Raw genomic sequence first — 27,624 nt, 5'->3', positions numbered from 1 at the left:
AAACATCCCAGAAATGTATCATAGATACAGTGCATTCAGAAAATATTCAGACCCTTTCACCTTTTCAACATTCTGTTACATTACAGCCTTATTCTAAAATTGATTAAATAATAGTTTTTTCTTCATCAATCTACACACAGTACCCCATAACGACAAAGCAAAAACAGGTTTTTAGAATTTTTTGCTAATTTATAAAAAAACAAAAAACAGAAATACCTTATGAAATACCAATGAGTCTCGAAATTGAGCTCAGGTGCATCCTGTTTCCACTGATCATCCTTAAGATGTTTCTACAACTTGATTGGAGTGAACCTGTGGTCAATTCAATTGATTGGACATGATTCACAAGGCACACACCTGTTTATATATAAGGTCCCACAGTTGACAGTGCATGTCAGAGCAAAAACCAAGCCACGAGGTTGAATGAATTGTTTGTAGAGCTCTGAGACAGGATTGTGTGGAGGTCCCCAAGAACACAGTGGCCTCCATCATTCTTAAATGGATGAAGTTTGGAACCACCAAGACACTTCCTAGAGCTGGCCGCTCGCCCAAACTGAGCAATTGAGGGAGAAGAGCCTTGGTCAGGGAAGTGACCAAGAACCTGATGGTCACTCTGATAGAGCTCCAGAGTTCCTCTGTCGAGATGGGCGAACATTCCAGATGCTCAAACATCTCTGCAGCATGGTAGAGTGGCTAGACAGAAGTCACTCCTCAGTAAAAGGCACATTACAGCCCACTTGGAGTTTGCCAAAAGGCACCAAAAGACCATGAGAAACAAGATTTGCTGGTCTGATGAAACCAAGATTGAACTCTTTGGCCTGAATGCCAAGCATCACATCTGGAGGAAACCTGGCACCATCCCTACGGTGAGGCATGGTGGCGGCAACATCATGCTGTGGGGATGTTTTTCAGCGGTAGGCACTGGGAGACTAGTCAGGATCGAGGGAAAGATGAACGGAGCAAAGTACAGAGAGATCCTTGATGAAAAACTGCTCCAGAGCACTCAGGACCTCAGCCTGGGGTGAAGGTTTACCTTCCAACATAACACTGACCCTAAGCACACAGCCAAGACAACGCAGGAGTGGCTTTGGAACAAGTCTCTGAATGTCCTTGAGCGGCCCAGCCAGAGCCTGGACTTGAACCTGATCGAACGTCTTTGGAGAGACCTGAAAATAGATGTGCAGCGACGCTCCCCATCCAACCTGACAGAGCTTGAGAGGATCTGCAGAGAAACTCCCCAAATACAGGTGAGCCAAGCTTGTAGCGTCATACCCTCCACAATCACCCGACCTCAACCCAATTGAGATGGTTTGGGATGAGTTGGACCGCAGAGTGAAGGAAAAGCAGCCAACAGGTGCTCAGGATATGTGGGAACTCCTTCAAGACTGTTGGAAAAGCTGCATGATTCCATTTGTGTTATTTCATAGTTTTCATGTCTTCACTATTATTCTACAATGTAGAAAATTTTAAAAAATAAAGAGAAACCCTTGAATGAGTAGGTGTGTCCAAACTTTTCACTGGTACTATATATGTATGTATGTGTCTATATTACTACATTCATATCAGACAGAGACAAACTGATTTTTTAGGGTGGCTGCAATGTTGCAATATTAGTATATTGAAACCTTCTTGTTGATAGACCATTTTTCAATATTCTCAGAGCCGCCTTGTTTGTTGTTGATACAATATTTCAATACTCTCAGAGTCACCTTGTTGATGCAATGCTTCAATATTATCAGAATGTTTCATTTCTCTGGTGAATAATGTACTGTAGACAGGCAAATGAAAAACATTATAAGGAACATCTCTGAATACAGAGCAACAATGTTGGTGGGAAGCGCACAACACAATTACACTGTCATATTATACTTCATGTGCTGTTCCACAAGGGGTTCTGTAACCTTTTTCACGAGTACCAATTTATAATTGATCCTACCATTTCTAAAGATCTGCTTGCCAGTTATGATGTTCATATAAGCATTGTAGGCTACTCAAATGTGCCCCAAAAAATGTCTAACTGCCCACTAAAGGAATAATTGTAGCTGGCTACAAGACAGAGACGCTGTTCATTCAGCAACACGCCACAGAGCTCCACTATGCCTACCTGTACCGATGCGGTGCTGAATCACAGGTAAGGCCTTAATGTGTAGATTTTACTTTTGTCTTTCATGATTTTCTTAATTCCTTGGTCGGATTTGTTTGTCTTTATTTGTCCTTGTCAATTGTAGGCCTTAGTATGTCCTTTGATGTATGCCTTTTTATTTTAATGCATGTGTAGGATTTATCTGGCACAGTTTGCAATCACAGTCAGCTGTGTTATGCTCTGGTTACTTTCACATTGATGTTGGTGTTTGAAGTCGGCCTTGATAGCGTGTTTTATGCATCTATTTCGTGTTGCACTGTATGCCTGTTCCACAAGTAAATGAGTCAATGTAGCCTATGTATGATGAGGTTGAGTAGTACATTTTACACGCCATTCCGCAGACCTTTGAACCTAATATAAACCTAATATTGCAGTGATACTTCATGTCTGTGGTCATTTTTGTTTGTTTTTGCTCTTCTCCAAATAGCATTTTGGAGAAAAATCCCCCCAAAAATCACAGCCCCCTCCACCCCCAAACTACAGTCGTTCCGCGGCTATAGCTCTACAGTAATATTAGGCCTATGAGATAAATGACTGTGCCCTCCGTAGCAGTCTATTTACTTTCAAGCATGGTTGGCTATTGAACGAGCACTGGATAAATGGTTGCCTAATATTTGTTCCCATGCATCAAACACCTCCATTTCCCGCCAAAGAACAATATGCTTGTAATACAGTTGATCAAGCACTAGAAGTTGTGCATATGCATGACCTGAGATGGAGACACTTTCCCATCAAGTTCAACATTTATAAATGCCAACCTTTGTGGGAAAACTGGCGCATGCTAGGTTTAGAGTATTTTTTGTACACACGCACCTTTGAAAAATGAAGCCACTGTTCCTTACTGAGGTCAGATTATTTTCAAGTATACATCTAAGAGGTATTGCTCTCTAACCCCTGGTTACATCTCAAATGGAACCCTATTCCCTATATAGTGCACTACTTTTGACCAGGACCCACAGGGAATAGTGCACTATATAGGAAATAGGATGCCATTTGGGGAGCACACATGCTCTATGCTACCCCACCTGCTGTTGCCTGTTAAAGGTCCAGGAGACCAGGTTTCGAACACTGCTGGGATTTGGTTCACAGTGTGTAGAGGTGGCGTCGCACGGTCGACCATAAATCAACCCCTCTGGTCAGACAGATAGGTGCCAGAGACCGCAGTCCAGATAAGGTGGCGATATCAGTGACAGTGGACCTGTCTCAATATGCAGTCCCCCAAGTCATCGCTTTACCTACCATTTTTTAACAGTGCCTTCAGAAAGTATTCATACACCTTCACTAATTCCACATTTTGTTGTTTCACAGCCTGAATTCATACCCCATAATGACAAAGTGAAAACATGTTTTTAGACATTTTTGCAAATTGATTGAAAATTATATACAGAAATATCAAATTTGATATAATCGCCAAATACAACAGGTATAGCCCTTTCCGTGAAATGCTTAATTACAAGCCCTTAACCAACAATGCAGATAATAATTTTGTATTATTTTATTTACACAAGTATTCCCCCCCTTGCTATTGTTCAATAGACAATCAATCTTGCACCCCTTTGCCGTGACACTCCAAATTGAGCTCATGTGCATCCAATTTCCTTTGATCATCCTTGATGTCACTACAACTTGATTGGAGTCCACCTGTGACCAATTCAATTGCTTTGACATGATTTAGAAAGAAACACGCCTATCTATATAAGGTCCCACAGTTGACAGTGCAGGTCAGAGCAGAAACTATAGAACAGAAATCGGACACCACTCCTATAAATAAACTTAAATTGAAATGTTGTGACATTGATTGTCATTGCCTTGCACGCTGAAGAGTGCTGTCCTATTTATGTTTTTTGGACTACAGTATATTTAATACATTTTTAATTCAGGGATTAACACAACAAAATGTGGAATACGTCCGTCAAGGTGTATGAATACTTTCTGAAGGCACTGTATGTGTTGTCTGAGCGTGTGTGTCAGTGAGAGAGAGAGAGAGAGAGGTGCACAACAGATATGTACTTAGCACCTTGCCCACACAGGAGCATATGAGTATGTAGCTTGTGTGTGCGTGTGCGAGAGAGGGAGAGAAAGATATAGAGGTGAGGAGCAAGCGACTCCACAACAACAGAAATAGTTAGTGCCTTGTGGATGTAGGCAAGAGTATGGAGAATATACTCTGCAGGCATGAAGTGCTGTGGACGAAGTTAAAGGATACCAGGCATGAGTTGTGTCCCAAATGGCACCCAAAGGGCTCTGATCAAAAGTAATGCACTCTACAGGGAATAGGGTGCCATTTGGGACAGAGCCAACGGTAGCACACACACACACCTGTCCCCCTCTCGTCTCTGAGACAGCATGTTCTCTCCTTTTAGGTCCCTTGGCAGGCGGGGTGGAGGGTCGGGGGTCAGGGGAACATGGTCAATGGGGGGGGGGTTGGCACAGCGTGACTGGACAGAGACATGCCTGCCGTTCTGAGAGGAGTGTGGGGGGAGTGTCTGAATAACAGTGCGATCAGATCAGTCAGAGAGAGACAGAAAGATAGGCCTCACTATTTCGTAACTGCTGGCGCCCACTGTGGTGCCCATGTCAACAACCCCAACCCGCTGCCGATCGCCCCACGAGACCCGATCGCCGCCGTCGACAAGAGAGCGACAGATTGAAATAATCCAGCCCTGAGCTGAGACTAAAAAGAGGAGCAGGAGGAAGAGGAAGGGCAGCGACTCTGAGATCTAAAACCACCAGTAGTTACCATGGAGAACTTTCTGAAAGATAAGGATATTTGGATAGTAGGCAGCGTGTGTCTGGTGGCATCATTCCTATGGCAACAGATCTGGAATTTATTCACCTACAAGAGGAAGAGGGGCAGGGAAACACCCTCCCCAGACATACAGGTACTAGTAGTTTACTGTCTTAATGGGTTCATTCATACTACTGAGCTGAGCCAAAGTGTACTGTGCTGGCTGGTTTATGCATCCACTATTGTTGCTGGAGGACCATGTAAAAATCAAATAGTATAGTTTAGGTCAGCATGATAGAGTAAAAAGGGTACATGATTGCAGGGCTTTGTGCATGCTCAGGTAGTGCAGGTGTGACTGGTAGAATCGTTTTGCGGAGGTGAGTTTCTGTTCGCCTTTTGACTCATCAGATTTGGACATTTTTGTTAGTGAAGCAAATTCTACACAGGATGTTTTGATGTTTTTCATCATCCTGTCATAATTGGTAGAGATGGTAGAGGATAGAGAGAGAGAGAAATTGAGAGTACCAGTTGACCTGTAGGCGGAAGTAATGTCTTGAAAGATGACACATTATCACCTTAACAGACATGTTAATCCATAGCGACTTTGAAATGCATACTCAAATGGCTTGACATGTAAAGACAGTGATAGTTTGTAGTCTTTGTCGTTACATGAAAGAGACTTAGAACCGGTATCCTGTACACAGAATAAGCCTAGTTTTGGACAAAAAATTTCTTTCAATGAAGATTCTCAATTGAGCATGCTTTAAAATCCAGGACTATGCTGGATTGGGAGCTCTCTGGTTTGCAGGATCAATTTATACGATTCTAGGCCCTAATGGCTAGGAAAGACCAACCTGGTCCCAGAACCTTTTGTATTATTCTGTACGTAAATCCGAGATACTCCACTTAGTATGATATGTTACATTTGGTATGGTTACATAAGGCAGATGTTTATATAAGGCAAAAATGAAAAGAGGGTGGTTGGGTTGGCATATAAAATGGATGTACAATGACACTCTAGATGATTCTGTGCTTCTAACTTTGTGGTAACAGTTTGGGGAAGGCCCTTTCCTGTTTCAGCACAAAGCGAGCTCCACACAGAAATGGTTTGTCGATCTGTGTGGAAGAACTTGACTGGCCTGCACAGAGCCCTGACCTCAACCCCATCAAACACCTTTTGAATGAATTGGAACGCCGACGGCGAGCCAAGCCTAATCGCCCCCTCATCAGTGCCCAACTTCACTAATTCTCTTGTGGCTGAATGGAAGCAAGTGCCCGCAGCAATGTTACAACATTTAGTGGAAAGCCTTCCCAGAAGAGTGGAGGCTGGTAAAACAGCAAATGGGGGACCAACTCCATATTAATGCCCATGATTTTGGAATGAGATGTTTGACGAGCAGGTGTTCACATACTTTTGTTCATGTAGTGTATAATATGAATTTGAATTCGTAACATATCATACGAAATAGGTGATGGACAACCACAAAGTAATACATACCATACAATATGTAACACATCATACTAAATGGAGTTTCTCAGATTTATGTACAGAATAATACAAAATGCTCTGAGACCATGTTGGAAAGACAACTAGGCCCAAACTGCCAGGCGAGACAACGTGCTGGGTAGACTGTGATATGTTTGATTGATCATGTCACAGGCCTTGGAAAGAAGACCTGGCCATCTCTCATCTGAACTATGTCCATGTGATCTGAGGGTGGCAGTGGCTGCATTTAGTTACAGACAGCTTTCTCTCAGAGAGATCTGAAAAAAAGGGTCTGCTTTCATGGTGCAGCTACAGATCTGGTTAGGATCAAAACCATGACAAAGACATTGTGTCCAATTCAGAGGTAGTAAGTGTGCACAACTTGAGTAAATCATTGATTGATGTCAAATGGAGAGTTGTCGGAATACCGCCACTTTTAAGCCTGACTCAGACTCACGGGTCTGACAACTTGGATGGAAAATTACTGTTGATAATAGCGGACGATATTGCCACTCCTATTTGCCATATCTTCAATTTAAGCCTACTAGAAAGTGTGTGTGCTCAGGCCTGGAGGGAAGGAAAAGTAATTCCGCTACCTAAGAATAGTATAGCCGACCAATCAGCCTGTAACCAACTCTGTTTGACCAGATACAATCCTATTTTACAGTAAACAAATTGACAAGTCTTTCAGCACGCTTATAGTGAAGGTCATTCAACAACCACAGCACTTACACAAAATGACTGATGATTGGATGAGAGAAATTGATGATTAAAAGATTGTGGGGCTGTTTTGTTAGACTTCAGTGCGGCTTTCGACATTATCGATCATAGTCTGCTGCTGGAAAAACTTGTTACAGAGGGTGTTCTTTAATGGAAGCCTCTCCAACATAATCCAGGTAGAATCAGGAATTACCCAGGGCAGCTGTCTAGGCCCCTTAGTTTTTTCAATCTTTACTATCTTTACTTTACTTAAGTGTTGCAGCCATTTCAGTCGCTGAAATAGCTGACGTGTTGAGTCATCCACATACATTGACACACTGGCTTTACTCAAAGCCAGTGTGTCTATGTATGCGTATGACTCAACACTATACACGTCAACTATTTCAGCGACTGAAATGGCTGCAACACTTAGCAAAGAGCTGCAGTTAGTTTCAGAATGGGTGGCAAGGAATAAGTTAGTACTAAATATTTAAAAAACTTAAAGCATTGTATATGGGAAAAATCATTCACTAAACCCTGAACCTCAACTATATCTTGTAATGAATAATGTGGAAATTGAGGAAGTAACTAAACTGTATGGAGTAACCCTGGATTGTAAACTGTCATCGTCAAAACATGTTTATACAACAGTAGCTAAGATGGGGAAAAGTCTATCCATAAAAAAGTGCTGCTCTGCCTTCTTAACAACACTATCAACAAGGCAGGTCCTACAGGCCCTAGTTTTGTCGCACCTGGACTACTGCTCAGTCATGTGGTCAGGTGCAACAAAGAGGGACTTCGGAAAATTACAATTGGCTCAGAACAGGTCAGCACGGCTGGCCCTTAAATGTACATGGTGCACTAACATTAATGATATGCATGTCAATCTCTAATGGCTCAAAGTGGAGGAGAGATTGACTTCATCCCTACTTGTTTTTGTAAGAAGTGTTGACATGCTGAATGCACCGAGCTGTCTGTTTAACATACTAGCACACAGCTCGGACAACCATGCATACCCCACAAGACATGCCACAGACTATGGGAGAAGCACAGTACTATATAGTTCCATGTAATCATGGCTCTATGTTCCACATCAGCTAACTGATGCAAGCAGTAGAATCAGACTAAACAAACAGCTAAAAATGCACGTTATGGAACAGTGGGGATTGTGAAGAGACACACACAAAGGTACAGACACACGCATACACACAAACGTACAGTGCCTTCAGAAAGTATTCAGACTCCTTGACTTTTTCCACATTTTGTTACGTTACAGCCTTATTCTAAAATGGATTATACAAAAAAAAGTCCTCAGCAGTCTACACACAATACCCCCCCACAGGTTTTTAGAAATGTTTGCCTTATAAGTATTCAGACCCTTTGCTATGAGACTTGAAATTGAGCTCACGTGAATCCTGATTCCATTGATCATCCTTGAGATGTTTCTACAACTTGATTAGAGTCCACATGTGGTAATTGATTGGACATTATTTGGAACGGCACACACCTGTCTATTTAAGGTCCCACAGTTGACAGTGCAAAAAACCAAGCCACGAGGTCGAAGGAATTGTCAGTTTAGCTCCGAGAGAGGATTGTGTCGAGGCACAGATCTGGGGAAGCGTACCAAAACATTTCTGCAACATTGAAGGTCTCCAAGCACACAGTGGCCTCCATCATTCTTAAATGGAAGAAGTTTGGAACCACCAAGACTCTTCCTAGAGCTGGCCACCCGGCCAAACTGGGCAGTCGGGGGAGAAGGGTCTTGGTCAGGGAGGTGGCCAAGAACCCGATGGTCACTCTGACAGAGCTCTAGAGTTATTCTGTGGAGATGGGAGAACCTTCCGGAAGGACAACAATCTCTGCAGCACACCACCAATCAGGCCTTTATGGTAGAGTGGCCAGATGGAAGCCACTCTTCAGTAAAAAGCACATGACAGCCTGCTTGGAGTTTTCCAAAAGGCACCTAAAGACTCTCAGACCATGAGAAACAAGATTCTCTGGTCTGATGAAACCAAGATTGTACTCTTTGGCCTGAAAGCCAAGCGCCACGTCTGTAGGAAACCTGGCACCAGCCCTACGATGAAGCATGGTGGTGGCAGCATCATGCTGTGGGGATGTTTTTCAGCGTCAGGGACTGGGAGACTAGTCAGGATCGAGGCAAAGATGAATGGAGCAAAGTACAGAGTTCCTTGATGAGAAACTGCTCCAGAGCGCTCAGGACATCAGACTGGGGGGCGAAGGTTCACCATCCAACAGGACAACGACCCTAAGCACACAGCCAAGACAACGCAGGAGTGGCTTCGGGACAAGTCTCTGAATGTCCTTGAGAGGACCAGCCAGAGCCCGGATTTGAACCCGATCGAACAACTCTGGAGAGACCTAAAATAGCTGTGCAGCAAAGCTACCCATCCAACCTGACAGAGCTTGAGAGGATCTGCAGAGAAGAATGGGAGAAACTCCCCAAATACAGATTGTCCCAAGCTTGTTGCGTCACACCCAAGAAGACGCGAGGCTGTAATCGCTGTCAAAGGTCCTTCAACAAGGTACTGAGTAAAGGGTCTGAATACTTACGTAAATGTAATATTTCAATAAGGTATTTCTGTTTTTCTTTTTTTTTAATAGCTTTTTCATTATGGGGTATTGTGTGTAGATTGAGGAGCAAAACAATTTAATCAATTTTAGAATAAGGCTGTAACAACAAAATGTGGAAAAAGTCAAGGGGTCTGAATACTTTACGAATGCACTGTATCTGCAGTATGATGATCATATTTTAGATTCTATATAATCTGCAAATCATTAGGTTGTAAAGGGTGGCAAACAGCTACAGTATAGAGACAGGAGCTGAGAGGTAAAAAAAGAGAGAGCGTGTCTGTGTATGTCAGAGAGACTGAGTGAGTGGGTATGTGGTTGGTATGTGTCAGTGGCGAAAGAACACAGCTTAATATGTCATCATGTGGTTCTGTGAGGTCTATGCGCGTCATTAGTGTGTCCGGTAATACAGTGTGACCACAGGCACGTTAGTTAAAGGACAAGCTTGACTTCTCTCACTTTACCCAGAAGATGTGAAGATCTCTGTCTGCCTCTCTCTTTTCTACTCTCTCTATGAAGAGTCCATTTTCATCTACAGCCAGAGTGCGAATTACGGGGGACCCAGGGCAGTCTCAGACCCCCTAAATTCAAAAAAGTCAAACATTGGGTATCTCTAAATAATGCTAATTTAACCATTCTCCTATTTGTTTAAAATGCAACTTGTACTGCTACAGTGGTAAACATTAATACAATGTTTACACCCCCACCTCTGTTTCATGTTAAAAAAAAAGATATCAATGTCGTTGCACTTGTCACCCCGGGACAGTCCCGAATCTCAGCACCTTTTCAGGTGTTATACTCAGGTAGCCTACTTTTTGAATTGATTTGTTTGACAATATGATGAAAACATCATGACTGGTTAAATTAAAAGGTAATAACAAAAAAATACAGTTAAATGACGTGTCTTTACTATTAGGCCCATAGAACCTGTGTATTTGCAAGGTCCTGTGAAAAAAAATAGAGACCCCAAAACGGCATGATTCTCTCTCTCGCACTCGCTCTCTCACTTCTTCTCAATTCAAAGCTTATTTTGGATATTTACAATATGAAAAAAAATGAGAATCAAAATTGTCAATGGGACAACAGTAACAACAATAACCAAGGTTAAAAAAAACCATACATTGATCAATAAAAATAAGCATACAGTAGAGTACATGTGCAGAGTACTTCTCTCTCTCACTTCTTCTCTCTCTCTCTCTCTCTCACTTCTTCTCTCTCTCTCTCGCTCTCTCGCTTCTTCTCTCTCGCTCGCTCTCTCGCTTCTTCTCTCTCGCTTCCTCGCTCTCTCGCTTCTTCTCTCTCGCTTCTTTCTCTCTTTCTCGCTTCTTCTCTCTCTCGCTCTCTCACTTCTTCGCTCTCTCGCTTCTTCTCTCTCTCGCTCTCTCGCTTCTTCTCTCTCTATCGTTCTCTCGCTTCTTCTCTCTCTCTCTCGCTTCTTCTCTCTCGCTTCTTCTCTCTCGCTCTCTCGCTTTTTCTCTCGCTCTCTCGCTTTTTCTCTCTCGCTTCTTCTCTCTCTTCTTCTCTCTCTCTCGCTTCTTCTCTCACTCTCTCTCTCTTTCGCTTCTTCTCTCACTCGCTTCTGCTCTCTCGCTTCTCTCTCTCTCTCTCTCTGTCTCTTTCTCTGGCTCTCTCGCTTCTTCTCTCTCTCGCTCTCTCGCTTCTTCTCTCTCTCGCTCTCTTGCTTATTCTCTCTCTCGCTTTCTCGCTTTTTCTCTCTCTCTCTCGCTCTCTCGCTTTTTCTCTCTCACTCTCGCTTTTTCTCTCTCGCTTCTTCTCTCTCTCTCTCTCGCTAGCTTCTTCTCTCTCTCTCTCTCTCTCTCTCGCTTCTTCTCTCACTCGCTCTCTCTCTCTCGCTTCTTCTCTCACTCGCTTCTGCTCTCTCGCTTCTTCTCTCTCTTTCTCTCTCTCTGTCTCTTTCTCTGACTCTCTCGCTTCTTCTTTTTCTCTCTGGCTCTCTCGCTTCTTCTTTCTCTCTCTGTGTGTGTGTCTCTCTCTCTCTCTCTCTCTGTCATATCAGGACCCTTTGAGAATGTGCTGTTTTCACCCAGAGGAGTTCTCTTTCCTCTGGCCTCTATCTGGTGTTTCTGCACTGGTGTACTGGATACCCACGCAAAAAGTAATTCATAAACTTTTTTAATTTCCGTATGCGCCAGGAAGTGTTTGATTCTTTAGGCTTTAAACAGTTCCTTATCTCTGGTATATATTGGCATGCATTATTCAAGACTAAGTTTAAATTGTGTGTAGCACAATGTCTCGGGAAAGACTGTCTGGCTTGGCAATATTCAGTATAGAAAACAGTGGGAGCCGCAACCTGGACCTAGTCTCCTGAGGACTTCAGGGGAGTCTCTCAAGTTAGATTTAATTGAATTGAATTTACCTTGAATAATGCATCCCATTTGTGTAGGCTATTAGCCAGACAAAATTTGCTGAGTTCAACAATAAATAGTGGCTGAATTTATCCTCAGACTACTTTTTTCCTCATTGTTAGGCTATTTGATGTGTGTTTTATTTGTTTTGTTCATAAATAGCAGCTAAATAGTAAAAAGTAAAAGTTGCCAATGGTACATCACCTAGATTTGAAGTCAACAGAGGAGTGAGGCAAGGTTGCCCAAATAGTCCATTCTCCAGCCCTTCACGTAATTACAACTTTTTCAAAGATCTCAGGTTCAAATCTGAATTTGAAAAAGTGTGACATTTTTAGCATCGACAGGTACTGATATCACTGAAGCTTGCAGTATTCCAGTCAAAGGCACAGTGACTTATTTAGGGATACAAATTACAAAAGAAAAGGAGAGAATGAAGAACCTTTAATTTTTCCTCAGTTGTCTCAGCTATAGAAAAATAAGTTCAACTCATGGTTAGGCAGAGATTTGTCCATTCAAGGAAGAGTTTTGGTGACTAAGGCTGAAGTCTTGTCTAGAGCCTCTTATGTGTTATTTTGTCTTGACAGTCCAAAATCTATTTGCTCCCTATTAGATAAGATACGGTTTAACTATATATGGAAAAATAAACCTCAATGTGAAAAAATTATGTTCTTACAAACACTGTGTGAGAGCGGTCTTACTGTTTTGGACTTCACTGTTTTTAACCAAGTCTTAATTCCAGGTTGTAAGGCAACAAAATACAAAAAATGCCAAGGGGGGTGAATACCTTCGCAAGCCACTGTAGTTTTGTGAAATGTCAGGCTTAACATAAGAATATGACCACCAAATAGGCCTGTTAATCAACATGTATCCATTAGCTAAAGAAAAGCTATACATGCCCTGGCACTAAAGAAAGCGTATCATCAATTCAATAGATATGCCCCTGCATAGACATTTCACAATTTCAGCACCATAGACCACACCATAGACAGTGATTGGTAGTCTACACTTTGTGGAGGGGGGAGAGGGGTGGAGGGCTCGAACTCCATCTTTGCGGGGGTCCAGAGTAACTGTGTTACGCCAGTGTGTCTCTGGTGTCAGGTAATGGAACGTTTGCATAACTCATTACTAGCGCAGATCAGCCTGGCACCTACTTGGCTTGCTGCTTGACACAGTCAGAACTCAGAGCACAAACAGATGCACCCTGTGCAGATGCACATACAGGAAATCGTATACCCACACACATAGAAACAGGTGTCTCTACAGCTTACTATGTATGTAGTCTTGCAGTATCTCATGCAATAAGTTATAATGATTGCAAACTGTGCCAGTTGTGTTTCGTGTGTGTGTGAAAGTGAGTGTGTTTAGTAGCTCTTGCCTGTGGTCTATCCGTACAGTGAGGGAAAAAAGTATTTAATCCCCTGCTGATTTTGTACATTTGCCCACTGACAAAGAAATGATCAGTCTATAATTATAATGGTAGGTTTATTTGAACAGTGAGAGACAGAATAACAACAACAAAAATCCAGAAAAACACATGTCAAAAATGTTATAAATTGATTTGCATTTTTAATGAGAGAAATAAGTATTGGACCCCCTCTCAATCAGAAAGATTTCTGGCTCCCAGGTGTCTTTTATACAGGTAACGAGCTGAGATTAGGAGCACACTCTTAATGGGAGTGCTCCTAATCTCAGTTTGTTACCTGTATAAAAGACACCTGTCCACAGAAGCAATCAATCAATCAGATTCCAAACTCTCCACCATGGCCAAGACCAAAGAGCTCTCCAAGGATGTCAGGGACAAGATTGTAGACCTACACAAGGCTGGAATGGGCTACAAGACCATCGCCAAGCAGCTTGGTGAGAAGGTGACAACAGTTGGTGCGATTATTCGCAAATGGAAGAAACACAAAATAACTGTCAATCTCCCTCGGCCTGGGGCTCCGTGCAAGATCATACTTCGTGGAGTTGCAATGATCATGAGAACGGTGAGGAATCAGCCCAGAGGATCTTGTCAATGATCTCAAGGCAGCTGGGACCATTGTCACCAAGAAAACAATTGGTAACACATTACTCCATGAAGGACTGAAATCCTGCAGCGCCCGCAAGGTCCCCCTGCTCAAGAAAGCACATATACATGCCCGTCTGAAGTTTGCCAATTTTTATTTTTTATTTTATTTTACCTTTATTTATACAGGTTTATTCTCATTGAGATAAATATCTCTTTTCCAAGAGAGACCTGGTCCAATAGCAGCAAGGGAAACAACGTTTCAGACAAACCAAATTACATACACTCACACAACATTAAACAAAACTATAAACACACATACAGCACAAAAAAAACATATGACATTTAAAAACACAAACATCTTGACTAAAAACAGCTGGCCTAAAAACAATTACACTCTTCTATAATATATACATCAATCAAGTGTTTGAACTCCGCCAACGAAACTAGATCATCACATTTTAAAATGTTCAAAAGACAATTCCAGGACCACGGTGCTAAGTAACTGAAACTATTTCTACCATGACCTGTTCTAATTTTTGGTACTGTTAGAAGCAAATCAGAATGGGACTGTAATTGATACTTATTTACTGACCTAACTAAAAAAGAACAGAGATAAAATGGAATTTTACCCAATATGGCCTTATAAATCAGTGTATACCAGTGTTTAAGCCTACGCAAGGTCAATGAGGACCAGCCAACAGCGCTGTAGAGATCACAATGATTTGTTAGACATTTCTGATTTGTAATGAACCTGAGGGCTGCATGATACACTGAATCAAGTGCTCTCAGGGTAGTGGCTGAGGCCTGCATATATATAACATCACTAAAATCTAAAACCGACAGTAATGTACATCGTACCAGCTCCTTCCTGGCCTCAAAAGAAAAACAAGCCTTATGCCGGTAATAAAATCCTATTTTCAGCTTGAGCTTCCTTATCAAGTTCTCTACATGCACAGTGAAGCTCAGCTTATCATCAACCCACACACCCAAATATTTGTACACTTTAACTTGCTCTATATTATGTCCAGCCAATGTAGCAATGACAGGATTTGTAACATGCCTGGCATTTGAAAATACCATGCATTTTGTTTTACCCGAATTTAGAATGAGCTTTAAATCATACAGATTCTGTTGTATGATGTTAAATGCTCTTGGGCATTTTCAAAAGCTAAAGATAAACTACTACCACTTGAATAAAGAACAGTATCATCTGCATAAAAATGAACATCCGCTGTTTCAATAAGATCCCCAATGTTGTTGATATACAAAATGAACAACAGTGGGCCCAAAATAGAACCTTGAGGAACACCTGAGCACACCTCTATGGACTCAGATTTGCAACCATCCGCCATTACACATTGTGTACAATTTGATGGGTAATTTATAAACCATGACCAGTAATTCCACAACATTTTAACCTTTGCACTAACACAGCATGGTCCACGGTGTCAAAAGCCTTCGACGAATCAATAAAAACAGACACACAATGTAACTTCTTATCAAGAGCACAGTGGATGTCATTTAAAACCTTCAATGTTGCTGAAACAGTGCTGTGGCCAGACCTAAAACCTGATTGCATTCCATTTAAGATATTGTTTTCTTGGAAGTAGATCTTTAGCTGCCTACTAACTAAGGACTCCAGTACCTTTGATAGTACAGACAATTTTGAAATGGGTTGATAGTTGTCAAGTAGCGAGGGATCTCCACCTTTCAGGAGAGGCAGTACAAAAGCAGATTTCCATAACTTGGGGATTTCCTTAACATCAAGCGTAAGGTTAAAAATACATGTTAAGGGGGGAGCAATGATGTCAGCGGCTAGGTGTAGGAGGCGGGGGTCTAGTTCATCAGGGCCAGGGGATTTTTTAAAATCAATTTCTTTCAGGGCCTTACACACTTCTGAAACAGAGAAGGATGAAAAGGAAAACGTGGTGAAGGAGTGCACAGGGGTGTCAGGTAAATTTATAGGGGGCTCAATTATACCTTTGACCTTTTGAAATAAACTACCTGCATCTAAAAAATGCTGGTTCAAGGCTTTCAGAATGGAGGTTCTCTCAGTTACAATCTGAGTGTTGACCAACAATTGTTTAGGAAGCTGTGTATCTTTTCTGCACTCCAAACCTTTCACTACTTGCCAAAATTTGGATGGATTATTTACATTTTGTGAAGTAGATTTCAGGTAGTGGTCTGCTTTCAATTTACGAATCATAGCCACACCCATATTTTGAAGACGTTTAAAAGCCATCCAATCATCTGCCAAACCAGTCCCTCTTGCTTTAGCCCACATAGCATTTCGTTCCCTTATGATTTGTGTAAGTTCCTTAGTAAACCAAGGGTTCTCTCTGCCCTTAATCCTGAATTTTTTAAAAGGGGCATGCCTATTGCATACATCCTGGAATGCGTTGTGGAAGTAAGAAAATGCTAGTTCAACATCAGGGATTAATTCCATTCTTTTCCATTCAATGCTAGATACATCATGTAAAAAACCTTGAATATTAAACCGCTTCCAGTTTCTTTTCATAATGACACGTGGAGAATGCTTAGGAATTTTACCATCTCTCACACAGGCAATAGCACAGTGATCACTTATGTCATTTGCAAAAATACCAGAAGCATTAAAACGATGAGGAGTATTGGTTAAGATCAAATCAATCAAAGACGATTTCAGAGGATATTTTATATTCAACCTAGTTACAGTGTTGACAATCTGAGTAAGATTGTAGGTATTGCACATCATTTTAAGTTGATCAAAGCTAGATGTTAGCCAGTCCTGATTCAGATCACTCATCAGGACAAACTCAGAATTGACATTCTGTGATAACAATTTGAAAATACAATCCAGAGAGCCAACAGTAGCAGATGGAGGTCTATAACAGCAAGATTCTATTCCATTCTATAATATTTAAAGATGAGCCAAGGTTTAGGTTCAAAGACAGATATTCAAATTGCTTAGGTTTAGTAACAGAAGTTAGAATGACCACATGAACCAATGAACATCTGAATGATTCAGAGGACAACTGGGTGAAAGTGTTGTGGTCAGATGAGATCAAAATGGAGCTCTTTGGCATCAACTCAACTCGACGTGTTTGGAGGAGGAGGAATGCTGCCTATGACCCCAAGAACACCATCCCCACCGTCAAACATGGAGGTGGAAACATTATGCTTTGGGGGTGTTTTTTCTGCTAAGGGGACAGGACAACTTCCCCGCATCAAAGGGACGATGGACGGGGCCATGTACCGTCAAATCTTGGGTGAGAACCTCCTTCCCTCGGCCAGGGCATTGAAAATGTGTCGTGGATGGGTATTCCAGCATGACAATGCCAAGGCAATGCCAAAACACACGGCCAAGGCAACAAAGGAGTGGCTCAAGAAGAAGCACATTAAGGTCCTGGAGTGGCCTAGTCAGTCTCCAGACCTTAATCCCATAGAAAATCTGTGGAGGGAGCTGAAGGTTCGAGTTGCCAAACGTCAGCCTCGAAACCTTTATGACTTGGAGAAGATCTGCAAAGAGGAGTGGGACAAAATCCCTCCTGAGATGTGTGCAAACCTGGTGGCCAACTACAAGAAACGTCTGACCTCTGTGATTACCAACAAGGGTTTTGCCATTTCTTTGTCAGTGGGCAAACGTACAAAATCAGCAGGGGATCAAATACTTTTTTCCCTCACTGTATGTGTGTGTGTGTGTGTCTCCCCAACAACCCGGAGTCATGTGACCAGCCCAGCCGCATCCCATGTCTCCCTAAGGCCAATGATAGCGAGATGGGAAGGGAGGGATGGAGGAGGGGTAAACATACCGAGTGAGTGTGAAGGGGAGAGAGATTGTGGGAGAAGTAGAAGCTAGGGAGACATTTTGAGGGTTTCGAGGGGAGGGAAGTGAAGGAGGGAAGGTGTGTGTCAAAGGGGCAGAAGAGTGTCTATTTCTTACATCACCCATGTAGCACTGAACAAAGAGGAGGGATAATGGGAAGAGGAAGAGCAGGGAGAGAGGGAGGAGAGAAAAGGGTTGAATTGAGCTTTTGACTGACACACGATCACAGCAGGTAGTTAAAGAGCTATTCTACTGCAGTCCCACTTTATGGGCTGTCAGCGCGTTGGGCTTTTAAAGACTGAGATAGACGGATAGATTTGAAAGAGACAGACCGATAGATAGAGACAGAGAGAATTCAGAGGATAAGGATATACAAGTAGACATCAGTGAACATGGACAAGCGATCCAACTGGGAAAAAAACTGGTTGAATCAATGTGGTTTCAACGTCATTTCAACCTAAAAATTCAATGTGATGACATTGAATCAACGTGGAAAACTGATTGGAATTTCAAAAAGTCATTAATGCAAGGGCATTTATTTAAAAAAAATGTTTACCCCCAGTGTTTTACGTAAATCCAATGACATGGTGACATTTTTTGTTGATTTCACATTTAAATTCAACCAAATGTAAATCAAAGTTAGATGTTGAACTGACGTCTGTACCCAGTGGGATGTTTGTATTCTATTCTTATTCAACCACTTGACTACAGATCCAACCCAACTATACCCCTCTGATGTATGATTAGTTAACAACATTTCCAGGGACACCAATGGATTACCATGTACTTAAACGATTCAGTCGGTGTGACTGGCCAGGCCAGTTCTGTAGCATCCTGGAGAGTTTGTGTGTCTCTCCTGATCTCTAGTGGTCGGGGAAGGAAGGACAGGAGTAACTAATTCTGTGTAACCCTCTCTGACTCCAGTTGGAGCGAAAGATGAGTGATGGTTCTTGACTAATCCAGCTAATTAGCTAATGTTTGATTGACACTTAAGATTTAATTACAGGTGAGAACCAGGATAGAGTATGCTGTCTTGCATTAGACTGTCCTTTGACGGTAGTTTGTAAAGTTAGGAATGTGCAGTACGTTTCTAAGTAATATCCTGTTATGAGTTTGGTATGTGTTTTGGTTTTTAAGTATCTCAAGTTTCACCAGGGGTAACTGGTAACTGGGTAACTGAGGATGGCTAGAGTTATTATTCTTTTAACACCCTGGCCTTCTCGGTGTGGCCTTGGTCTGTGTGTGTATGCACGTGTGTGTGTGTGCATGCATGTGTCGGGCCTAGGAGGAGAAGTCAGTCCCACTGCTCATACCACAGGGTCAGAAAGCACCGTTTACCCAGAATACTCGGCTCATGGGTACTTCTTTTCCGAACAGTTGTCTTGAAGGCATAAGCAAAGTTACATAATATAATCCTGGGAACCAGTAACTAGCAGGTAATTGTGTGTTTATGTTTGTGTGTTAATGTGTGTGTGTCCGCATGAGTGGCCAATTTAGTGTGTAGCCCGCAGCTCACAAAGCTGACATCACTAGCTACCTCTACATGGAAACAATCTCTCAACTAAATCAGAGGGTACAGGTCATTTAGACATTCAGAATGAAGAACGTGTCATATCTGGACGTCACTGACACAGTCCAGTCAGCATGACCATGAAAGGACATACCAATACATACTAGTAACAAACAGAGAAACATAAACAAGCCAGTGACACATAATGTCAGGCTTGAGAGACGGGTTGTGGGTTGAGGGTGCTAGTGTACAGGACATGTTAGGCTTGTGTGTGTGGGGTGTGTTTGTTTTTATTCTGACAATTTGTCCACTTTTACTGATGTCTCTCCTTCTCTACCGTCACATTCTAGACAAGTCATCTACCTGATAAATAATCTACAATGGCTATTAATGTATTGTTGCTAGTGGCTAAGCTATGCTACACTATCTCCTATATGTAACCCGAAACTGAGTGGCTATGCTAAGTGGCTATGCTAAGCTATCTCATACTGTGTAGTCTGAACCTTCTATGCAATGTAACAGATACCTTTATTTTAGCACGACTAGCTAGCAGGGCTTAATTCTATTCCTCTTCATCTGAGGCTATTATTGTAGCCTTGTGTTCAGGCTGAGGTATGCTCCCAGTCCCTCCTCCCATGTTGTGAACTCAGTCTATTACTGTGGGCTGACTGAGGGGATAGCTGATGGCGTATAGTGTTACAGGATGGTGTGCAGAATACAGATGATCTAGATTAAAATAAGCATTGTGTATTGACTTTGTCTCTTGGTCTTGATGAGTAACCCTGGTTTAGTTTCTGGTTTAGTTGATGAGTAACCCTGGTTTAGTTTCTCTGGCACTGTTTCCACATGCTAACATTTTAGCATTTGTGGCACAAATCCGATTCTAGTCATAAGACCGATATTACATTTTTTGTACATCATGTCCAAATCATCCAAAAGTATCTCAAATTGATTGTGAAGCTTAAGTCACTTTTAGATCATGTGAACATGATACGCGAAAAATGCTAATATCCCTCCCATGACTTAAAGTGGGATTTGTGCCACAAATGCTCAAACGTTAGCAATGCCAGGGAAACTAAACCAAAGCATTGATTACTGTCATACCTTGTCCATAGACTGCTTACAAACTAAGGAAACCAACATGTAATTTTGTAATTTGGGTGAACTATCCCTTTAAGTAAAGAAGTTGGAAACCTACTCTTGTCTGTTATTCATTTTTGTATTCACTCAGCAATTATCCTATTCGTCTCATCATAGTTGCTCATTGAAAACTTTTAATTTTTTTTATTTTTTATTTTATTTTACCTTTATTTATACAGGTTTATTCTCATTGAGATAAATATCTCTTTTCCAAGAGAGACCTGGTCCAATAGCAGCAAGGGAAACAACGTTTCAGACAAACCAAATTACATACACTCACACAACATTAAACAAAACTATAAACACACATACAGCACAAAAAAAACATATGACATTTAAAAACACAAACATCTTGACTAAAAACAGCTGGCCTAAAAACAATTACACTCTTCTATAATATATACATCAATCAAGTGTTTGAACTCCGCCAACGAAACTAGATCATCACATTTTAAAATGTTCAAAAGACAATTCCAGGACCACGGTGCTAAGTAACTGAAACTATTTCTACCATGACCTGTTCTAATTTTTGGTACTGTTAGAAGCAAATCAGAATGGGACTGTAATTGATACTTATTTACTGACCTAACTAAAAAAGAACAGAGATAAAATGGAATTTTACCCAATATGGCCTTATAAATCAGTGTATACCAGTGTTTAAGCCTACGCAAGGTCAATGAGGACCAGCCAACAGCGCTGTAGAGATCACAATGATTTGTTAGACATTTCTGATTTGTAATGAACCTGAGGGCTGCATGATACACTGAATCAAGTGCTCTCAGGGTAGTGGCTGAGGCCTGCATATATATAACATCACTAAAATCTAAAACCGACAGTAATGTACATCGTACCAGCTCCTTCCTGGCCTCAAAAGAAAAACAAGCCTTATGCCGGTAATAAAATCCTATTTTCAGCTTGAGCTTCCTTATCAAGTTCTCTACATGCACAGTGAAGCTCAGCTTATCATCAACCCACACACCCAAATATTTGTACACTTTAACTTGCTCTATATTATGTCCAGCCAATGTAGCAATGACAGGATTTGTAACATGCCTGGCATTTGAAAATACCATGCATTTTGTTTTACCCGAATTTAGAATGAGCTTTAAATCATACAGATTCTGTTGTATGATGTTAAATGCTCTTGGGCATTTTCAAAAGCTAAAGATAAACTACTACCACTTGAATAAAGAACAGTATCATCTGCATAAAAATGAACATCCGCTGTTTCAATAAGATCCCCAATGTTGTTGATATACAAAATGAACAACAGTGGGCCCAAAATAGAACCTTGAGGAACACCTGAGCACACCTCTATGGACTCAGATTTGCAACCATCCGCCATTACACATTGTGTACAATTTGATGGGTAATTTATAAACCATGACCAGTAATTCCACAACATTTTAACCTTTGCACTAACACAGCATGGTCCACGGTGTCAAAAGCCTTCGACGAATCAATAAAAACAGACACACAATGTAACTTCTTATCAAGAGCACAGTGGATGTCATTTAAAACCTTCAATGTTGCTGAAACAGTGCTGTGGCCAGACCTAAAACCTGATTGCATTCCATTTAAGATATTGTTTTCTTGGAAGTAGATCTTTAGCTGCCTACTAACTAAGGACTCCAGTACCTTTGATAGTACAGACAATTTTGAAATGGGTTGATAGTTGTCAAGTAGCGAGGGATCTCCACCTTTCAGGAGAGGCAGTACAAAAGCAGATTTCCATAACTTGGGGATTTCCTTAACATCAAGCGTAAGGTTAAAAATACATGTTAAGGGGGGAGCAATGATGTCAGCGGCTAGGTGTAGGAGGCGGGGGTCTAGTTCATCAGGGCCAGGGGATTTTTTAAAATCAATTTCTTTCAGGGCCTTACACACTTCTGAAACAGAGAAGGATGAAAAGGAAAACGTGGTGAAGGAGTGCACAGGGGTGTCAGGTAAATTTATAGGGGGCTCAATTATACCTTTGACCTTTTGAAATAAACTACCTGCATCTAAAAATGCTGGTTCAAGGCTTTCAGAATGGAGGTTCTCTCAGTTACAATCTGAGTGTTGACCAACAATTGTTTAGGAAGCTGTGTATCTTTTCTGCACTCCAAACCTTTCACTACTTGCCAAAATTTGGATGGATTATTTACATTTTGTGAAGTAGATTTCAGGTAGTGGTCTGCTTTCAATTTACGAATCATAGCCACACCCATATTTTGAAGACGTTTAAAAGCCATCCAATCATCTGCCAAACCAGTCCCTCTTGCTTTAGCCCACATAGCATTTCGTTCCCTTATGATTTTTGTAAGTTCCTTAGTAAACCAAGGGTTCTCTCTGCCCTTAATCCTGAATTTTTTTAAAGGGGCATGCCTATTGCATACATCCTGGAATGCGTTGTGGAAGTAAGAAAATGCTAGTTCAACATCAGGGATTAATTCCATTCTTTTCCATTCAATGCTAGATACATCATGTAAAAAACCTTGAATATTAAACCGCTTCCAGTTTCTTTTCATAATGACACGTGGAGAATGCTTAGGAATTTTACCATCTCTCACACAGGCAATAGCACAGTGATCACTTATGTCATTTGCAAAAATACCAGAAGCATTAAAACGATGAGGAGTATTGGTTAAGATCAAATCAATCAAAGACGATTTCAGAGGATATTTTATATTCAACCTAGTTACAGTGTTGACAATCTGAGTAAGATTGTAGGTATTGCACATCATTTTAAGTTGATCAAAGCTAGATGTTAGCCAGTCCTGATTCAGATCACTCATCAGGACAAACTCAGAATTGACATTCTGTGATAACAATTTGAAAATACAATCCAGAGAGCCAACAGTAGCAGATGGAGGTCTATAACAGCAAGATTCTATTCCATTCTATAATATTTAAAGATGAGCCAAGGTTTAGGTTCAAAGACAGATATTCAAATTGCTTAGGTTTAGTAACAGAAGTTAGAATGACCACATGAACCAATGAACATCTGAATGATTCAGAGGACAACTGGGTGAAAGTGTTGTGGTCAGATGAGATCAAAATGGAGCTCTTTGGCATCAACTCAACTCGACGTGTTTGGAGGAGGAGGAATGCTGCCTATGACCCCAAGAACACCATCCCCACCGTCAAACATGGAGGTGGAAACATTATGCTTTGGGGGTGTTTTTCTGCTAAGGGGACAGGACAACTTCCCCGCATCAAAGGGACGATGGACGGGGCCATGTACCGTCAAATCTTGGGTGAGAACCTCCTTCCCTCGGCCAGGGCATTGAAAATGTGTCGTGGATGGGTATTCCAGCATGACAATGCCAAGGCAATGCCAAAACACACGGCCAAGGCAACAAAGGAGTGGCTCAAGAAGAAGCACATTAAGGTCCTGGAGTGGCCTAGTCAGTCTCCAGACCTTAATCCCATAGAAAATCTGTGGAGGGAGCTGAAGGTTCGAGTTGCCAAACGTCAGCCTCGAAACCTTTATGACTTGGAGAAGATCTGCAAAGAGGAGTGGGACAAAATCCCTCCTGAGATGTGTGCAAACCTGGTGGCCAACTACAAGAAACGTCTGACCTCTGTGATTGCCAACAAGGGTTTTGCCATTTCTTTGTCAGTGGGCAAACGTACAAAATCAGCAGGGGATCAAATACTTTTTTCCCTCACTGTATGTGTGTGTGTGTGTGTCTCCCCAACAACCCGGAGTCATGTGACCAGCCCAGCCGCATCCCATGTCTCCCTAAGGCCAATGATAGCGAGATGGGAAGGGAGGGATGGAGGAGGGGTAAACATACCGAGTGAGTGTGAAGGGGAGAGAGATTGTGGGAGAAGTAGAAGCTAGGGAGACATTTTGAGGGTTTCGAGGGAGGGAAGTGAAGGAGGGAAGGTGTGTGTCAAAGGGGCAGAAGAGTGTCTATTTCTTACATCACCCATGTAGCACTGAACAAAGAGGAGGGATAATGGGAAGAGGAAGAGCAGGGAGAGAGGGAGGAGAGAAAAGGGTTGAATTGAGCTTTTGACTGACACACGATCACAGCAGGTAGTTAAAGAGCTATTCTACTGCAGTCCCACTTTATGGGCTGTCAGCGCGTTGGGCTTTTAAAGACTGAGATAGACGGATAGATTTGAAAGAGACAGACCGATAGATAGAGACAGAGAGAATTCAGAGGATAAGGATATACAAGTAGACATCAGTGAACATGGACAAGCGATCCAACTGGGAAAAAAACTGGTTGAATCAATGTGGTTTCAACGTCATTTCAACCTAAAAATTCAATGTGATGACATTGAATCAACGTGGAAAACTGATTGGAATTTCAAAAAGTCATTAATGCAAGGGCATTTATTTAAAAAAAAATGTTTACCCCCAGTGTTTTACGTAAATCCAATGACATGGTGACATTTTTTGTTGATTTCACATTTAAATTCAACCAAATGTAAATCAAAGTTAGATGTTGAACTGACGTCTGTACCCAGTGGGATGTTTGTATTCTATTCTTATTCAACCACTTGACTACAGATCCAACCCAACTATACCCCTCTGATGTATGATTAGTTAACAACATTTCCAGGGACACCAATGGATTACCATGTACTTAAACGATTCAGTCGGTGTGACTGGCCAGGCCAGTTCTGTAGCATCCTGGAGAGTTTGTGTGTCTCTCCTGATCTCTAGTGGTCGGGGAAGGAAGGACAGGAGTAACTAATTCTGTGTAACCCTCTCTGACTCCAGTTGGAGCGAAAGATGAGTGATGGTTCTTGACTAATCCAGCTAATTAGCTAATGTTTGATTGACACTTAAGATTTAATTACAGGTGAGAACCAGGATAGAGTATGCTGTCTTGCATTAGACTGTCCTTTGACGGTAGTTTGTAAAGTTAGGAATGTGCAGTACGTTTCTAAGTAATATCCTGTTATGAGTTTGGTATGTGTTTTGGTTTTTAAGTATCTCAAGTTTCACCAGGGGTAACTGGTAACTGGGTAACTGAGGATGGCTAGAGTTATTATTCTTTTAACACCCTGGCCTTCTCGGTGTGGCCTTGGTCTGTGTGTGTATGCACGTGTGTGTGTGTGCATGCATGTGTCGGGCCTAGGAGGAGAAGTCAGTCCCACTGCTCATACCACAGGGTCAGAAAGCACCGTTTACCCAGAATACTCGGCTCATGGGTACTTCTTTTCCGAACAGTTGTCTTGAAGGCATAAGCAAAGTTACATAATATAATCCTGGGAACCAGTAACTAGCAGGTAATTGTGTGTTTATGTTTGTGTGTTAATGTGTGTGTGTCCGCATGAGTGGCCAATTTAGTGTGTAGCCCGCAGCTCACAAAGCTGACATCACTAGCTACCTCTACATGGAAACAATCTCTCAACTAAATCAGAGGGTACAGGTCATTTAGACATTCAGAATGAAGAACGTGTCATATCTGGACGTCACTGACACAGTCCAGTCAGCATGACCATGAAAGGACATACCAATACATACTAGTAACAAACAGAGAAACATAAACAAGCCAGTGACACATAATGTCAGGCTTGAGAGACGGGTTGTGGGTTGAGGGTGCTAGTGTACAGGACATGTTAGGCTTGTGTGTGTGGGGTGTGTTTGTTTTTATTCTGACAATTTGTCCACTTTTACTGATGTCTCTCCTTCTCTACCGTCACATTCTAGACAAGTCATCTACCTGATAAATAATCTACAATGGCTATTAATGTATTGTTGCTAGTGGCTAAGCTATGCTACACTATCTCCTATATGTAACCCGAAACTGAGTGGCTATGCTAAGTGGCTATGCTAAGCTATCTCATACTGTGTAGTCTGAACCTTCTATGCAATGTAACAGATACCTTTATTTTAGCACGACTAGCTAGCAGGGCTTAATTCTATTCCTCTTCATCTGAGGCTATTATTGTAGCCTTGTGTTCAGGCTGAGGTATGCTCCCAGTCCCTCCTCCCATGTTGTGAACTCAGTCTATTACTGTGGGCTGACTGAGGGGATAGCTGATGGCGTATAGTGTTACAGGATGGTGTGCAGAATACAGATGATCTAGATTAAAATAAGCATTGTGTATTGACTTTGTCTCTTGGTCTTGATGAGTAACCCTGGTTTAGTTTCTGGTTTAGTTGATGAGTAACCCTGGTTTAGTTTCTCTGGCACTGTTTCCACATGCTAACATTTTAGCATTTGTGGCACAAATCCGATTCTAGTCATAAGACCGATATTACATTTTTTGTACATCATGTCCAAATCATCCAAAAGTATCTCAAATTGATTGTGAAGCTTAAGTCACTTTTAGATCATGTGAACATGATACGCGAAAAATGCTAATATCCCTCCCATGACTTAAAGTGGGATTTGTGCCACAAATGCTCAAACGTTAGCAATGCCAGGGAAACTAAACCAAAGCATTGATTACTGTCATACCTTGTCCATAGACTGCTTACAAACTAAGGAAACCAACATGTAATTTTGTAATTTGGGTGAACTATCCCTTTAAGTAAAGAAGTTGGAAACCTACTCTTGTCTGTTATTCATTTTTGTATTCACTCAGCAATTATCCTATTCGTCTCATCATAGTTGCTCATTGAAAACTTTTAATGTCAATTAGGCCTCGAGACTTACATTTTTATTTTAGTCATATCCAGAGCGACTTACATTAGTGAATACATACATTTCATAATTTTTTTCTGGTCCCCCGTGGGAATCGAACCCACAACCCTGGCGTTGCAAACACCATACTCTACCAACTGAGCCACACGGGAGGTAGGAAGATCAGTGGAAGGCAGGCTCTCCAGGGAAGATTTGACCCTGGAAATGACCGGTTGGCATTTGGAGAGGTTCAGAAATACTCCCGATGTGTAGTGTTTGTAACACAGGTTCAGAAGAGTTAATAGAGTCTTAGTGGCCTTGCATGCACTCCCACCTGTTACCGCATGCATTCAACACACACACACACACACACACACACACACATACAAACAATGTGAGAGCAACAACTTACACACCAACCAAGACATTAAATAATCAACTTCCTGTGATCAAACCAACGGGGTTCAAATGGTCTGAACTGTCCCTCGCTTTTTTCACTCTTCACTGCAGCGGCTGTTTGTATTTCTATTTTTTTTGTCTTTGGTTGTTGGCTGATTTGTTTTTTAGATGTGGCT

At 41.7% G+C, this 27,624-nt stretch overlaps 1 protein-coding gene across 2 annotated transcripts in view; it reads left to right on the top strand.

Moving 5' to 3' along the window:
* Window positions 1-27,624, top strand: part of LOC106584199 (myosin light chain kinase family member 4) — a 70,863-nt gene that overhangs the window by 25,230 nt on the left and 18,009 nt on the right. The window contains exon 1 of one of the 2 annotated variants that reach the window (XM_014169209.2): window positions 4,601-5,025. The exons of the other annotated variant lie outside the window; for it this stretch is intronic. Within the exon in view, the coding sequence (XP_014024684.1) occupies window positions 4,885-5,025 (141 nt within the window). The 5' untranslated portion in view covers window positions 4,601-4,884. Of the gene's footprint in view, window positions 1-4,600; window positions 5,026-27,624 lie in introns of those variants that run through there. 2 annotated transcript variants of the gene reach the window in all.

The sequence above is a fragment of the Salmo salar genome, chromosome ssa23 (assembly GCF_905237065.1).
Source record: "Salmo salar chromosome ssa23, Ssal_v3.1, whole genome shotgun sequence".
NCBI lineage: Eukaryota > Metazoa > Chordata > Actinopteri > Salmoniformes > Salmonidae > Salmo > Salmo salar.
The sequence above is the reverse complement of the archived record's forward strand: the minus strand, read 5'-3'. Positions and strand labels throughout refer to the sequence as shown.